Below are 17,077 nucleotides of genomic sequence, written 5' to 3' on the forward strand. Positions count from 1 at the left end.
AACATTTAGAATGCGATGCTGCGCTTTATTCCAATGTTCAAGCAAAATTTATTCTTTGATCCATCATTTTCGGAACTAAAAATTCGCCAAGCACTCAATAATCGACTACACACATCAAAAAAAGTTTTTCATCACCCAGGTTCCCAGAACTCCCGGAGAGAGGCGTTGACTGTGGATATTGTATCACAGACACAATCCCTTTGACTGTTCAGAGATGCCACTAAACCCTCCCAAAGTTGTAAACAACCATGCATGAGCAGCGCCTGTAAGACGGAGGGGTCCAATAGTCCATCAGTTGTAGACATTCCACTGGGAGGGAGGTACACGGTTCTTGTTGCTTGTAGTTCAACCATACTCAGTCGGTCAGTATCGCGGTTCGATCGCTTCCGCATTTGTACTTTCTGACAGGAACGGCTCTCAACAAGGGAAGTGCCTAGGCGTCTCTGAGTGAAACAAAGCGATGTTGTTCTGACATGGAGGGGATACTGAGAGACAGGAACTGTCGATGACAAGCGTCGCTAAGGCCGTCCTACGCTGCTGCTCAGTAGATGACCGCTACCTACGGATTATGGCACGGAGGAACCCTGACAGCAACGTCACCGTGTTGAATAATGCTTTTCGTACAGTCACAGGATAGCGTGTTACGATTCAAACTGTGCGCAATAGGCTGCATGATGCGCAGCTTCACTCCAGATGTCAATGGCAAGGTCCATCTTTGCAACCACGACGCCATGCGGCGTGGTACAGATGGGCCCAACAACATACCAAATGGACCGCTCAGGATTGGCATCACGTTCTCTTCACCGATGACTGTAGCATATGCCTTCAACCAGAGAATCGTCGGAGACTGTTTGGACCAACCCGGTCAGGCTGAACGCCTAGAAACATAGTCCAGCGAATGCAGCAAGGTGCAGGTTCCCTGATGTTTCGGGGTGGCATTATGTGGGGCCGACGTACGCGGCTGGTGGTCATGGACGAAGCGGCGGCTGAGCGATACGTGAATCCCATCCTCCGACCGATAGCGCAACCATATCGGCAGCATATTGCGAGACATTCATCTTCATGGACGACAGTTCGCATCCTCTTTGTGCACATTTTGTGAATGACTTCCTTCAGGATAACGACATCGCTCGAATAGAGTGGTAAGCATGTTTTCTAGACATGAACCCTATTGAACATGCCTGGAATAGATTGAAAAGGGCTGTTTACGGACGAAGTGACCCACCAACCACTCTGAGAGATTTACGCCGAATGGCCATTGAGGAGTGGGACAATCTGGACCAACAGTGCCTTGATAAACTTGTGGATAGTATGACACGAAGATTACAGGTACGCATCAATGCAAGAGGAATTGTTACTAGGTATTAGAATTACCGATGTGTATAGCAATCTGGACCACCACGTCTGAAGGTCTCGCTGTACGGTGGTACAACATGCAATGCGCGTTTTTCATGATCAATAAAAAGGGCGGAAATGATTTTTATGTTGATCTCTATTCCCATTTTCTGTACGGGTTCCGGAATTCTCGGAACCGAGGTGAATCAAAAATTTTTGATTATAAATATTCAGAATTGCTGATAATGCAAACATACGTCAGGGACACATGGACCAACCAGATTTTAAGAAAAATTAAAAATCGGAGATATAAAGCCTGCGGATTTTAAAAATTTCCGATACTTCTTAATCACACCTCGAGAAACTTGAGATAACTTCAAGCGTTTCTCTTCATTTCTTAGTTTTCTGTATCTCATTGTGCACTGATTCTTCCTGACTACGCTCCTAAACTTGAGCCTACTCTCCATCATTACTAAATTATGATCGGAATTTATATCTGCTCCTGGGTATGTGTTACATTCCAATTTCAGAATTCGCAATCTCTGTCTGACCCTGATGTAATATAACTGGAATATTCCCGTATCACGCGGCCTTTTCCAAGTATTCCTCCTCCTCTTGTGATCATTGAACAGAGTATTTGCTATTAATATCTGAAATTTATCGCAGTACTCCGTTTGTCTTTCTCCCGTCTGATTCCTACTACCAAGACCATTTTCTCCCTAACACCCTCTTGTACTCCTTCTTGTAGAACCGCATTACAATCAACCAAGGGTATTATATTTTCAGTTTCCTTTACGTACTGAATCAAAAGTTCAAAATACTCCTAAACTTACGCTATCTCTTCAACGTCTGTTTGCGATGTTGGTGTGTATACCTGAACCATTTCTTAGGCGTTGGATTGTTGTCAATTCTGGAAAACCCTGTCACTGAACAGTTCACAGTAACTCACTCCCTGTCCTATCTTCCTATTCATAACGAAACCTGCTCACGTTATACCATTTCCTGCTGCCGTTAATATTACACTATACTCGCCTGACCAGAAATTCTTGTCTCATTTCCATTTCACTTCACTGACCCCCACCATATCTAGAGTGAGGCTTAGCATTTCCATTTTCAGATTTTCTAGCTTCGTTACTACATGAAAAACTTCTGACATTCCGCAACGCGGTTCATAGAGCATAGACCCTTAGGTGCTTATTCAGTCTTTTTGTCATGGTCACATCCGCCTTGGCAGCCCCGTCCCAAAGATACGAATGGGGGACTATTCCGGAACCTTTCTTCAGTTACAGGCCTCATATGCTGTGGATATACGTTATGTGTCTTAAATCCAGTTGTTTCCATGTCTTCTGTATCCTCAAGCCCTTCATCATTGGTGATTGTTCCACCATTTAGGGTAGTTTCCCACCCCAAATGCAAGACGGTACCCTGCTCACTTATGAAAAACCATTGACAAAACGAGAGTGACTTCTTACACCAAACTCTGGTCGGGATCTCACGAATGCTGGCCAAAAACAGGAATAAGCTTTAGATTTAAATGTATATAAGAATTTTAGAGCTCGCTCATTACAAATTTGATATAATTTCAAAATTCAAAATAGTAAATCCAATAAGGCCGACCACTTCGTTCAAAATTGCTTGGAATTTCATTTCAATCAGTATGATTACAAATTTCATATTATTATTACAAAATTAAAAATAGCAAATAATGATTACAAACGATTTGATTTTCTTTGATTATTGTTTTGGGAACTGGTTGAGGTAACGGCTATGGACCAGTTATGTTACAGTTTAAAAAAAATGTAAATAAGGAAATACTACAAAAATCAGTCCCTCTCATTGTTGGGATGGTTATCATGTTTGAAGTCGCGCTTATTAGAAATGTTAGAAAATTTTCAGACTCGTCATAATGAAAAAATTAAAACTCTAGGGCGTCCATTGACAAATTTTTACTTTTTCTCTGCTTCATTTTTCTGAGGCTAGAAATAAGTGGGTCTGAAGATATCAGGAGCCAATGAAATACGTTTTATATTGTATTTGATTCTGAACTTTTCCTGGACAACAATACCAGATATTTTTTGATATCTTTATTTCTGTCTTCCTGAGCATCTTCACATAATGGTCTTGTTGGTAATATCACTGATTCTAGTATCTGAGCACCGTGCATTAAGACTTTATGACTCTCTTTAGATATGTAAGACCGTGGAAAATCGTCGCCATTATCATAACAATACTTTCGAAATTTTTCTGTGTTCATGTTATAGCCACGTGTCGTTACTTGCAACATAACGTGAAATCGACGAATGGAATCTTCGTCCAGCCCTGGGATTTGAGCAGACACTGATGTGTTTCCATATGCAATTTTTGGACGATTAACAAGAAGTCCTAGCGTCGGTTGAAACTCCTTTTGAATTGTGTTTTCCCGAATCTCAAAACGCTTTTTGTCTCCAGTTTATTGCGACCACCGTTTTTTTATACTTTCAAATATGTCTCCAAGGTGAAGTAAATACTCAAAGCAGTGAATCCATGCGTTTAAGGTTGATAATCTGTAACTTCAATTATTTACTTACTTACTTACTCACTGGTCATACCGGACTCGAGAGTCCATTACCGCAGCAAAGTATTTTCGCCATCTGTCCCTGTCTTGGGCTATTTCCTTCGATTCACCTTCAATACCTAGGCTCCTCAAATCAGCCTTCACATTGTCCTCCCATCTACGCCTCGGTCTCCCCACAGGACGTTTTCCTTCTAGGCGCCCTACCAGTACTCTGCGCGCTGCCCTGCCTCATCCATTCGAGCTACGTGACCCGCCCATGGCAGCCTACGTGATTTAATAATACTGATTATGTCATGGCTTGAATAGAGTTCGTGAACCTCTTCGTTATGCAGTTTTCGCCACTGTCCGCTAATGTCATCCCTTTTTGCTCCGAAAATTTTCCTCAAAAATTTGTTTTGAAATACTCGAAGCGGCTTTTCATTTTGCACAGTGAGAGACCAAGTCTCACCCTCACACAACATAACTTGTAGAATAATAGTCCTGTATATTCTAATCTTTCAATTCCTAGACAGTATCCTAGATGAAAGTAATCTATTCAGTGAGAAGTAGCACGCATTTCCCGCCCGTAATCTCTTCTTCAGTTCGGATTCAATCTCATTTCGCGAAGTGATGTCCACGCCTAGACACTTAAATGTGTTCACTTTTTCAAACTGCATGTCTCCAACTCTTAACATTTGCTGATCTACTGCTGTTGGCATTCTAGTAGTAACAAGGTATTTAGTTTTGTCTTCACTTATCCTTAGACCTACATCTTCACTAGCCTTGATTAACGCACTCGTATTTGCTGTTACAGATTCTTTCCTATCGCTAATGATGTTTAGATCATCTGCATACCCTAATATCTTAATATTACCATTTAACTCCACACCCTCTGAATTATCTGCTGCCATTCGTACAATATATTCTAAGACTAAATTAAAAAGTAGCGGAGACAGGGCATCTCCGTGCTTAAGTCCGTTTTTTATTACAAGTCCTTCTGAATCCAATTCCCACACGCGTACTCTACCTTTTGTGTTTTTCAAACTCGCTTCTATAAGTCTAACATACTTCTTTTGTACTCCAAGTTCCAAAAGAATTCTGTACAATTTTGACTGCAATACTGAATCATATGCTTTTGTAAAATCTATGAAAAGATTATGAACTGGTTTATTGTATTCCCATTTCCTTTCCAAAATTAACGCAGGGTGAATATTTGGTCTATAGTTGATCTGTTCCTCCGAAAGCCGGCTTGGTAATCCCCCACAACTTCATCTGCATATGGTGTAAGCCTGCTTAGCAGAATATTCGAGAAAATTTTGGAACATACTGGTAATAGCGATATCCCCCTTAATTACTACAATCCATTTTGTCACCTTTCTTAAAAATTGGGATCAGAATCGACTCCTGCCACTCTTGAGGTATCATTTCTGAGTTCCATACTTTAGTTATCACTTTGTGAACTACTTCCACCAATTTCTGTCCCCATTTTTAATTAGTTCTGCAGTTATGCAATCTGATCCTGGTGCTTTATGGTTTTTCAATTTGTTGATTGCATCCCTTACTTCCTTCAACGTTGGCTCAGGTATCAGGGGTTCTGCTGTATGTATTTCGTACGCCTGCTTTTTTCTTGCTTCCTGGTGTACATTTAATAGATGCTCCATTTACTTAATATAGCACTGGGGTCTGTCAGTATTCCCCCAGCATCCCCTCGAAGTGCATTTGTCCTAGCCTTGAAGCCCTTCCTATACCCATTTATGTCTAGGTAAAGTTCCCTAATGTTTTTTGTTTTACTGTTTGTTTCCATTTTTGTAATTTGATCGTTCAAATAATCCCTCTTCTTTCCCCGTAGCCTACAACCAACTTCCCTTCTGAAGTTCAAGAACTCCTCTCTTTTTCTGTCTCCCATTCTATCCCAATCTAATCGCGCTTTTCTCCTTTCCTCTACCAATTTCTTGCATTCCTCATCAAACCACGGTTTCCTCCTGTTCTTCTTAATTGTACCTATTGTGACCTTCGCAGCCTCTTTGATATTATTCCTTACAGTGATCCATTGTTTATTTACATCCTCGTGTTGATCTTCGTGTGTCCTGAGAGCATCAAACCTATTTGGAATTTCTATCATGTACCTTCTTCTAAAGTTTTCATCATTTAGCTTGTCACTGTCGAGCCTAACAAGTTCTGCATTGTGACACCTTGATGTTGCTGTAGATAGCCGTTGGTGAACTTTGGCAACTACAAGAAAATGATCAGAACTGCAGTCTGCTCCCCTGAAAGTCCTAACATTTTCTATACTAGTGTGCCATCTCCGATCTACAAGAACATGATCAATTTGGTTTCGGGTGTGTCCATCCGGAGAGACCCAAGTTGCCTTATGAATGTCCTTCCTTTTGAAATATGTGTTCTCAACACTCATGTCTTTTGAAACAGCAAAATTAACCACCCTTGTGCCATTATCATTCGAAATGTTATGCAAACTTTCTTTCCCAGTTGTAGGCTGGAATGCTTCCTCCGTCCCTATCTTCGCATTAAAATCACCTATCATTAATTTTGTATCATACGAGGAGAACTCATCCCACAGTTGATCTAGTTCTTCATAAAAGCCGTCTTTAATAACCTCTTCGGTGTCCTCAGTTGGTGCGTGTACATTAATTACTACTAGTCTATTCCACCTGCCGGACAACACTATAACTGATAGTCGGTCGCTAATGAACCTTATATCTCTGACTGCGTGAAGCACTTTTCCCTGCACTGCGAAACCTGTTCCGAAACTGTGAGCTTTCGCACCTCCAGAGAAAAATGTATAGTTACCCCTCTTTACGCTACCATCCCCCTGCCACCAAGTTTCTTGAGTAGCTGTAATGTCTACATCGTATCTATCTAATTCGTCTAATAATGTCTGGAATGATCCTGGCCGTTTCAAACTTTAACGTTCCATGTTCCCAATCTGAAAGTTCCTTTCGGCCTGAATCTCTTCGAAGTAGGTTCCGCCCGGAGATCCAAATGGGAACCTAGTTTACCTCCGGAATATTTTACTTCAAAGGGACCCATGCCCATTAATGTTGCTGATTCTTGATGAATAGATTTGATAGTAAGAGAAGAAGAAACAGGGACGGTTCATCACGCCATCGCCTGCTCTCCACCGGCTGTCCGCAGCTGTATTCGCAGCTACCCTTCGTATCTGAAGGCCGTATCCCCTATCCGCAACCCGGGGACGCGCTGTGCCGTGGTGGTAGGGGCCCGCGAGACAGGTAACTTCTATTGTAAACATTAATATTTTTTTTCTTTTTTACGAAATCAAGATCATGAAACTGTTTTGACGTTGCTCCGCACAAATAGCAGTGCGAAGATGATGTCTTATATGTTATAGCTTTACAGAGCTTTCCATCACACATTGCAAAACCCATCTGAAAGAATCTTTTTATTTCTTTTTCTCCGAAACGGTTTAAAAAGGACTTAGTGCAACACTTTGGTCGTCAATATATTTCTTCCCGTTTAAAGTAGACTTTAGATTTTCATACAGAAATTGTAGCCTTATATGTCTACCAAAACGCGGTGTTCAAGGTGTTGGGTTTTTCCACACTATGGTGAGAGACGATAGTTGCAATGGAACAAAAAAAGCAATAAAAACATTAGCGTCTGCATCACTCCCACCCGAGAACTCGTGTTTGTGCTCACTGCGACCCGAAGAACTATCAGAAACCCATTCAATATCGAACTTGTATTTTTCGAAGTTCCAGCTGATAATGTTTTCATACTGTCGTTTTCAACATGTAAAATTCTTTATGACGTATAATTGAAGAATTCCTGTACACTGATGACAGCACGAGTCACAGTTATGTGAACCTCTTTCAGACACTGAGCGAGGCAGCGCAGTGGTTAGCAGCCTGGACTCGCATTCCTGAGGACGACGGTTCAAACCCACGTCCGACCATTCTGAATTACATTTTCCATGAGTTCCTTAAATCGCTTAAAGCAAATGCCGAGGGTTCCTCCAAAAGAGTTACGCCGCCTTTTTTCTTCAACCTTCCCCAATCCGAACTTGTGCTCCGACTTTAACGACCACACAGTTTTCGACGGACCTTAAACGCTAATCACATTGTCACTTGTTTCTATACAACTTACAACGCAACAGTGGACGTAGCGGTCGACCCTAGTCTATCAAAACAACTGCCCAGCGTGGTTAGGCGTCGTTAATTTCTAACCTTAAAAGTACAGGGGCAGAGATAGGCCGAATTTACTTTCACATCGTAATCTATATTCCCCACGTCGGAAAATCATGAATAACGCTGAATGCATAAAGTTTTTGCTAATATTCGCTAAAATTTTTACGAGGAAAACCATTATGTATACACAACTTTGACACTGGTTGGTACTCAGCGGTATAAATTAATGGAAACATTACATGCGCTAATATTCTTTATACCATCTTTGCTATCCTACATCAAACACTCCAGTGAAAAACTACACGCAGCCGCTAAACATCGTTAATGCTAAGCCAAAACAGCAATTATCAACCCACGTAGCGTCTCAGGTATCAAATATATTCCACTTTCGTAACATGTATCAAAGCCTCCTCTCCAGGATTATGTAGCAACCAGCTTATTCGACGATTATCACTTTTTCCATTTTTGGCCACCTTTTTTCAGATCCAGACCAGTGTGCGTCGGATGTTTTCGCCACTGCCTGTATATCATTTGTATTCCAAAGGATAAAAAGGGGTGATGAATGACACAGCAAAATAGTCGCTTCATTGTCGATTTCTACTTGTATGTTACAGATACGTCCTTGTAAAAAGATCTCCTTGTGAGTGCATGTTCGTGTTCCTACCACATTTTTGTTTAGTAGAATTATTTACAAAATCTCGGAGCACCTGAATTACTTTCCAAGTTAAAGCTCACTATTCTTTTACTTTTAAATGACTGTCCTTTCCGTTTCCAGAAATAAGTGAGTGTAGAGCGATGGATAACACATCTGTAAACAGAAAAATATTAATGCTAAATTTGCATACCTAGCTCTGTTACGATTTCCATAAATCATTATCAAGTGCTGAGAGAGGACATTGTGTTATTCTTGGTGCACGGAAAATACTTTAAGTAAGGATAGAAGACAACATTGAGGCTTGCATTTGCGGGTAACTAAGCGATATCCACACCACTGTCTGCCCTCGAGCAATTCACTATACTTTTGCGTATTTACGTTTCGCATCTGGAGACGGTTTGTAGCGATTCTTTCCACCACTTTCGTCATTAAATTCTGCTGAAAGAGAGTGGATCACTCTCGTATTTCGTTATGAGAATCTTTATAATGAGGTGTATTCATTCTTCACATTCTTCGTATCGATTTAATTCCGTTTTCTGGATGTATTCTGTAGCTTGTGAGGCTGTATGGGTTCTTCGAGATCATACGCAACTTAAGTCGCAGTCAATTCAGTCAAATACCAGACGAACTGGTATGAGGTAGTAAGACTTGCAGCAGGGGATATTTGGGAGGGCACTTCCACGCTCCGAATTTTTCTTACAATCAAGGGAAATCTCCGGGAAACCTCGGTGGATACCAGTTGATTCAAAGTATTATAGATTTATTTCTGAAATAAAATATCCTGAATATCTGTTTGTGTGTAAGCAGTGGCGGCTCGTAAGTATACGTTCTGAGTGTTCACAGATTTTTAGATTCAGATAAAAATGAGGGTGCGAAAATGTACAGAATCCCTAATTCATGTAGTAGTTAACGAATTAACTTCTGGGCTGAAAATCATCCATTCTTACGTTGCACCCACACAACAACTTACGCTTATTATACAGTTCTTTGTTAGATGTTCGCTTATATTAACTCTTATTTCATTTCTTCACTTTGTCAGTTAACACATGTGATCTGGGAAGCTCTAGTTCCTTTGCGGCTAACTTTTCCTGGTTATTTTCTTTTCCGTTAGCAGTTAAAAAAGATTCAACCGAGATCATATGGACATTGCACACAAAAACCGATTTCTGCACAGTACGCAAGCAACTCTAAATACGAGCTGCTTTTTGTGGAAATTACTAAATTGAAGTAGTACTTCCTACCAACAAAGTCATTAGACTACAATACAAATGGGGCACCGACAGCCATAAGGGCCAAAAGCACACCGTATTCGACCCCCCCCCCCCCCCCCATATTTAAGTGAATATTAGAGAAACCAGTGAGACAGGATTCCGCAAATGTTCAGATGTATGTATAGTGTGGCCCTACAGCACAGATAAACCTGATCGCTCGTAAGATCAACAGACGTCAGAATCACGAATAGATGATACAGTCTCAGAATCGACGATGATGGTTCTTGCCGCATCAAATGGATTACTCTATGATAACATGCTAAACTTAAAGTACTATATCTCATTCAGAATCCTACAAAACAGGTTTTTCTATCAGTATAACTATAAGATATACTGATGTGTGATCTAATTTTACTATATAGCGAGTGAATTCGCATATCTGTGGAGTGAGCTACCGTAGATAAACGTCTGCTGCAGTGTGCTATCACGTGGTGACATTGACATACACTTGTCGTTGAGTGGTAAGGTCTAGCAGTGCACGCCATGCACTGTTCATATTGTTCATCAAATCCGTACGTATTTTACCCATTAGGCAATTACGTCGCGCAAGTTGCGCATGCGCAGGAGCTCCTTGAAACGTGGATTAGTGAAACTGTGCTCGCGACCCTTATGCCAAATTTCACTGAGTCCAGAGGAGCAATATGTAGCACAGCGTGCTAGATTTAGTGCCATGTATTTCAGATTACCGCATGTACATAACCTTTAAGAGCACTCGAAGGAAAATTACCAATAAATCCGCAAGGTGTCAAAAGGAAGGGTGTTCAACTGGTCTTGTGCTCTTATATAACAGCCGCCACTGTCTAAGGGATCATAGTAGGTGACTTGCTACCGTTGCAGCTGCCGTTGAAAACGGCAGTTGAATACACCGCGACAGGTGGTGGTGTACCTGAGGGGATCAAGCCAGTAATATTGTGGAGGGAATCTTTGGAACTGGCATTTGTCTTACAGCCGAAGAAAACTTCCCAGACATCTTTGGCGGATGTGGAACTGTGAACTATTTTAAATTATTTCTGAGAGTTTGCAACCCAGACAAAGAAGGCTTAGTGAATTTCTAATTACTTATTTACTTTTACAAAAAAGTATGAATGATAACTTGCCTGCCACGTACAGTGAACCCACTCGCAAACTTAAGCCGACAGTTCTTTTTAAAATACTTTTAATTCACTATCTGGAAGACTAGAGAGCTGTTATAGACCAGACCTATTTTGCAGTGAGCTGCTTTTCAGCAAATTCCGGGTGAGCTTCATTAGGAATATTTTGGAAGGGTTTTGTAGTTCTGAAATATGTCTTAGAATTTGTGGAAACCTCCCGGAAAGATTATCAGGACCAGGCGTTCGTAACAATTATTGATTCCTTGACAATATCTTTCACACCAAAATTTAAAGCCTGGTGTATGTATATCTGTATACGAGTTAATAACTGGCTGATGTCGATTATTCACCAAAAATACGCAGCGTATCAACGCTGCTACAGTCTGGTAACTACAGTTTGATACCTTTCGTTATCTACTGTTGAAGGAAGAACTGGCTGTTTCGATTCTGGCCCTACGCGCACGCTGGATCTTTGTGGACAAATACAATCTCTGATCAAACGTCTGCGGACACTTATTACTCGACGTTAATATGCTGTGTGTCCAACGTCCGCCTTAATGACTACCTGAACTCTGGTACGAGTATTTTCAGTGAGTTATCTGACTGTCTCTGAAGAAACGACAACCAATTTTTCAGATACCCAGAAGGCTATGACAATGGCACTGCAGACAGTTTCAAAGGTTAAACACCAGAATTGTGTCGAATAACTTTTCGATCGCTTCCATTTGTTAATCCCTCGTACCGACAATGTGTAGTGGCTCACAAGAAACCTGTTCTGAATAGAAAGTCGTGTAAACCAAAAATAAGCATTTAATTTAATTTTATTTTATATGAATTACTTTTCCTTTGAAAGAAACTATTTATAATTTAATAATTTACCAACAGCCGTATGTATTATACAAATTTATTTTATTTTATGAACTTCTATGTGCTACAAGTTTCGGCATTACATTGATGCCATTTTCAGGCCACTGTACAATGAGTAGAAGAAATGTCTTATAGAACATACGTTAACAATTGAAAGGTATCATGTTAACTATGTAAGTGGCTCAAAGAGATATGTTGTATATAACGGACTTATACCCATTAGCTGAGTGTTAACTCATGGGATTGTCCCAACACATGGTATGGTATATTTAATCTTCGTTGATCCATTATGGATCGTGGGATGACGACTGGCATTAACTTCTTCATGCAATAATTTCTTCATGCAATAATATCTTCAGGGGCATGAAGATAGTACATTTCTTCTACTCAATGTACAGGTGCCTGAAGATGGCATCAATGTAGTGCCGAAACTGGTAGCACATAGAAGTTCATAAAATAAAATAAATTTCTACAATGCATATGGCTGTTAGTAAATTATTGCATCAAGAAATTCATGCCAGCCGTCATCTCACGATCCATAATGGATCAACGAAAGTTTAGAATTAAATTCAGGGACATCATACTAAAAGCTGAATGACTAGTGCCAGAAAGACTGTACGTAATTTGCTATGTATGAAGCCTCCTGTGCCGCGTTCATCTCCGAGCTGAGTAGGCAGGCTTCAGATCCCACTCAGAGCGTCGCCGAAACTCGTAAGTTCACCGGGGTTAATCTAATCGCAGGGCGGTGATTCACGGCTCGACACGTTCTCCAATGGTGGCGGCAACCCTGACTTCCGTGGAAGGGCGGGCCGCCAAGTCATGCGTCCCCAGGTAAGCCCCCAGCGCCAGCCCCAACCCCTGCTGACTCACGCGCGCACGCAGGTGCCGGTGACGGCAGCACGCGTCCACGCTCAGCTGAATCAGCGCCAGCGTACGTGCTCCCAGCTCACATCGCGCCTGAAGGGGCGGAGGGGCGGTCGCCCACCCCCGCCCCCGCCGCAGCCCTCTGGCCGCGTGGCGTCGCGTTGCGACCGCACTCAATCGCTGCCCGCTCCCACCCCACGCACAGTGGTTTGCTTCGCCCGTCAGCCTGTGGCAGCACACACCCGGTCGCGTGGTGCTCGCGTGCTCTTACAGCCAACTAAACTCCGAGCGTTCCGATGCGTAGCCCACCCAGCGGCACAGTGCTACTCAAACTCAAGTTGTATCCGGTACAGAACAGGCTTACTGTGAATCCTTCGAGCCGACAAATTGTTTACCGGTGACGCATTAACAGAATCACTGTACACACGAAAACATAAAATACGTTTCACCTGTTTATCGGTTAGGCAAGGAGATTTATCTGTCAAAAATGTCATTGTCTCATGTTTCAATTGCTTTATCGAAGTCATCATAGAGTGCTAATGTTATCTGTGATGTCGGCCGCGTGAATTATGCCGTAGGAGTAGGATGGCTTTATCGTCGGCAACGTGGAGTGCAATGCGCAGCAGCAAAATCATGATTGGAGCGGGTGTTCTGTTGGCAGCACTGGCGCTGAACCAGGCATCTGTTATAGCCCAAGGTATGCAACAAATTCCGTGTAAGTAAGTCCTTAAATATATAAGTAATGTAGACTTTTGTTGTACATGTGATCTTTGGGGTCTTGGGCGGAATTCAGAGACTATTTCTTCCATAATCTCTGTAGCTACAAGGTTATGTTGGTATGATGTATGAGAACTTGTGGCACGCTGCATCTTCAGCAAGTACGGTATGCTACTCTCCCATGGATTTTATCGGGTTCTTCTTATTGTATAACGCTGCAAACACGTTTGTTTACAGAATTGGGTGTAATCTTCTTCTCTTTAACTGAAAACATATTTTTTTAATGAACGAGTAAAGTTAATTGAGACTGTAATAACATCATTACGTATTACTGCTAACACCTACCCGCAGTATGTGCGTGAGCATAAACAGTCTGAAAAGCTTGCAAGGGTGTGGCGGGGTAGGTTGTGCTGAGATATAATTGTTAAGAAACAACTTCGATACGAAGTCTGGAAGGTAGGAGACAAAGATACTGGCAGAAGTAAAGCTGTGAAGAGCGGGCGTGAGTCGTGCTTGGGTAACTCAGATGGTACAGCACTTGCCTGCGGAAAGCAAAGGTCCCGAGTTCGAGTATCGGTCCGGCACACAGTTTTAATTTGTCAGGAAGTTTCAACTTCGATACGTTGTGCCATTTCCGAGTTAATTAGGATTGAAGTTAGACAATCATTCTGTTGTGTGCACAAATACAAGCTGCACGCTAGAGACGCTGTCGTCAAACATGTACTTCATTCCATTTCTTCGAACCGAACAAGTGAGTGAACAAAAATTCGGCATGGGACGGCAGTAAGGAACGAACCCGAGTGAAAGACTGAGCAGTCTCGTGGTCTGTTGTCTACGCTGTGAGAGCAACTGACACTAATTGTGTCTCGCGTACCGCTGGAATCTGCCTGATTGGCTAACTTCATGGTTAATTAACTCGGAAACGGCCCAACGTATTGAACACTTTTCTTAACAATTATTTCTCAGCACAACTTACCCTGCAACATACTTACAAGCTTTTAAGTCTATATTTGACCATTTTGAACACACCGGGTCTCTCTTCTAAGAGACGTCAGACGCGTTTTTTTGTGGTGTTTCGGCAGAAATTTGCTATTTCGTTTGTGCCTTGTGAACTTCAGTCAGCCCAAAGAACTACTGTTCGTCACTTGTTTCATGCGACTCCCAATGTCAACAGAATGCGTCGGTTTGTTCCTCGTTTCAAACAAAATTATTTTTAAGTCGCTGTTTTACGGGCCCATTCGACAGAGCGCCCGTAAATTATTCTAGTCCAGTACTCGTTTTCTCGATGTGTTACCAGGTGCAGTAAAACACGAAGAACGACCAGCACTCCAGCAACGAAACAGTAGCGCTGCATGCTTGGCGTTTTTAGTCTTCAAGGGTCATGGCAGTGATGTAGCTGTTAGAGTACTGGTTGTGTTCGAGTTTTACTGCCCCTGTCAATAGATATCGATCAAACAAATATCGCACTAGACTAATATGGGCATGTAAAATTCAACTTTAAAAATCATTTTCCTGTAGCGGGACACAAACTGACGCTTCACCGACACGGAGCGTCGTATTGGCAATATGGACTCCAGCTGCACAATGCAAAAACGAAATGGGAAACACTTGCATGTATATGTACTCTCCTGAGAGTCGTCAGACAGATTTTCTGTGGTATTGTGTGTGTGCGTGTGTTTGTTTGCTTTCGTCGATATGGTACAGTCAGGAGCAACGTTTTGCAAGACCTAATGCACATCTGTAAAGAAATAAGTAACTTGCCGCTAGGTTTTCATTGAGATACAATGATTTTCCTAATTTGTGGGATTACTCACTTACATAAACGGCGCAATTATTTGCACGGAGACTAAAGGTTTCCATAAAACTGTGTATTTAAATCGCTACTGACCAGTAGGAGAGCTTTCACTCTGCAGCGAAGTGTGCGCTTATATGAAACTTCCTGGGAGATTAAAACTGTGTGTCGGACCGAGACTCGAACTCGGGACCTTTGGCTTTCGCCGGCAAAGTTTCTGCCGACTGAGTTACCCAAGCACGTCTCAGTATCGGAGAAGAGCGGCTGTCAAGTTTGGAAGGTAGGAGGCGAGGTACTGGCAGAATTGAAGTGTGAGGAGAGGTCATGAAACATGTTTGGGGAGCTCAGTCGGTTGGATACTTCCATGCGAAAGGCAAAAGTCTCGAGTTCGCGTCTCGGTGCGGGACACACTTTTAATCTGCCAGGAAGTTTCACTACTGACCAATTTCTGCTATATAGCTATTTTCAAGTAGGTAAGTCCATGAATATACGTTATATGAAACTCAATCTAACCAAAATAGGCTGTTATGTGTGGTGTAGTTCAGAATTATGGCGAATGTCGTTTTCGCTTGATATAACGTAATGGAAACAGAGGACGCCAAATTTCAGACTTTAACTTTGTACACTGACTTTAATTAATAGTTGAGAGCAGCAGTTATCATAAAGTGGATTCCACCACCTCCTCAAACTTCATATGTTTGTGACTAGACAGACTTACTCAGAGAATAAGCCAACGACTGTTATTAAAAAGTAGCAACAAGTTTCATTCCTACTCAGGAATAGATTTCCTCTTTCCTGCGTTAGTCATACAGGACATGGGTCAGTTCCCATCCCTGTTGCAAACTGCTCGTAGTTCAGGATGTGTTTTAAACTTCGGGGACAGAAACTACGCTTAGACAAATATTTGTGCATAGTATCCTTAGCACTGCATTTGTTAATTCCAATTGCAGAAGTATATCAGAGACAGACCTTTTTCGGGCTATTGTCTATAATATTTGCGTACGGTCGCCACTAACTACGCACGTAACTACCAGCTTTCCTTCCATCCTGGAAGTTTTTATAACTGCTGCAAACGTTTTTGTACTTGCTACAGTATTTCACGGACCTCAGTCTCCATTTCTCGCAGTGTGTAACTAAAGCTTATATTTGGTAGTTGTTGCTTTGTATAACGGCACGAGCACACACGGTGCAACTGCTCGAAACCAACAGATCTGCTTCAGGGTGATTATAATTAAACTTTCACTAACTGGACGAGAGTAGACGGAAAACTATTTACCCCATGTGTAGTCAACTTTATGGGAATGGTGTTCAAACTGTGCGCTGTAGTATTTCTGTTACTAGTAGTGTTCGTGTAATGACTTGCGGTTAGGCGCCGATATTGTCACGACAACATAGGGTTGAAACACAAGCTTCAGTGCTCTGTACAGTTGCAGACGCTCAACCTGGGCCTGGACCAGGCTATCAGGGCTGTACTCAAAAAACTGCTTCATCAAAACAACATCAGTCATGCTGCTGCTTCTCTCGCGTAACGACGCATTACGGGAAGACGGAGAGGTCCTCATTCTGCACCGTGGTCGAAGAACATTATTCGGGAGTTCGAATTAACTGTCGATTTGAGGCTTGCTCCTGGGAGACGCCAACGACAAATTGCGCCACAAATTGTTCAGTCAGTTACTGTTTCTAAGAGAATGCTGGACGCAGTATGCAGTCTCCAAGCAGTGAACGACAGCTGAACATTCCATAGTCGACCGCTCGAAAAGTGCTGTGAACAGTTGTGAAATGGTATCTC

The 17,077-nt window shown here is 42.0% G+C and overlaps 1 protein-coding gene across 1 annotated transcript in view; it reads left to right on the plus strand.

Moving 5' to 3' along the window:
• Positions 1-17,077, plus strand: part of LOC126482162 (nephrin-like) — a 180,578-nt gene that overhangs the window by 26,159 nt on the left and 137,342 nt on the right. The window contains exon 2 of the mRNA XM_050106139.1: positions 12,657-12,999. Within this exon, the coding sequence (XP_049962096.1) occupies positions 12,657-12,999 (343 nt within the window). The remainder of the gene's footprint in view (positions 1-12,656; positions 13,000-17,077) is intronic.

The sequence above is a fragment of the Schistocerca serialis genome, chromosome 5, assembly GCF_023864345.2.
Source record: "Schistocerca serialis cubense isolate TAMUIC-IGC-003099 chromosome 5, iqSchSeri2.2, whole genome shotgun sequence".
In the NCBI taxonomy this organism is placed as follows: domain Eukaryota; kingdom Metazoa; phylum Arthropoda; class Insecta; order Orthoptera; family Acrididae; genus Schistocerca; species Schistocerca serialis.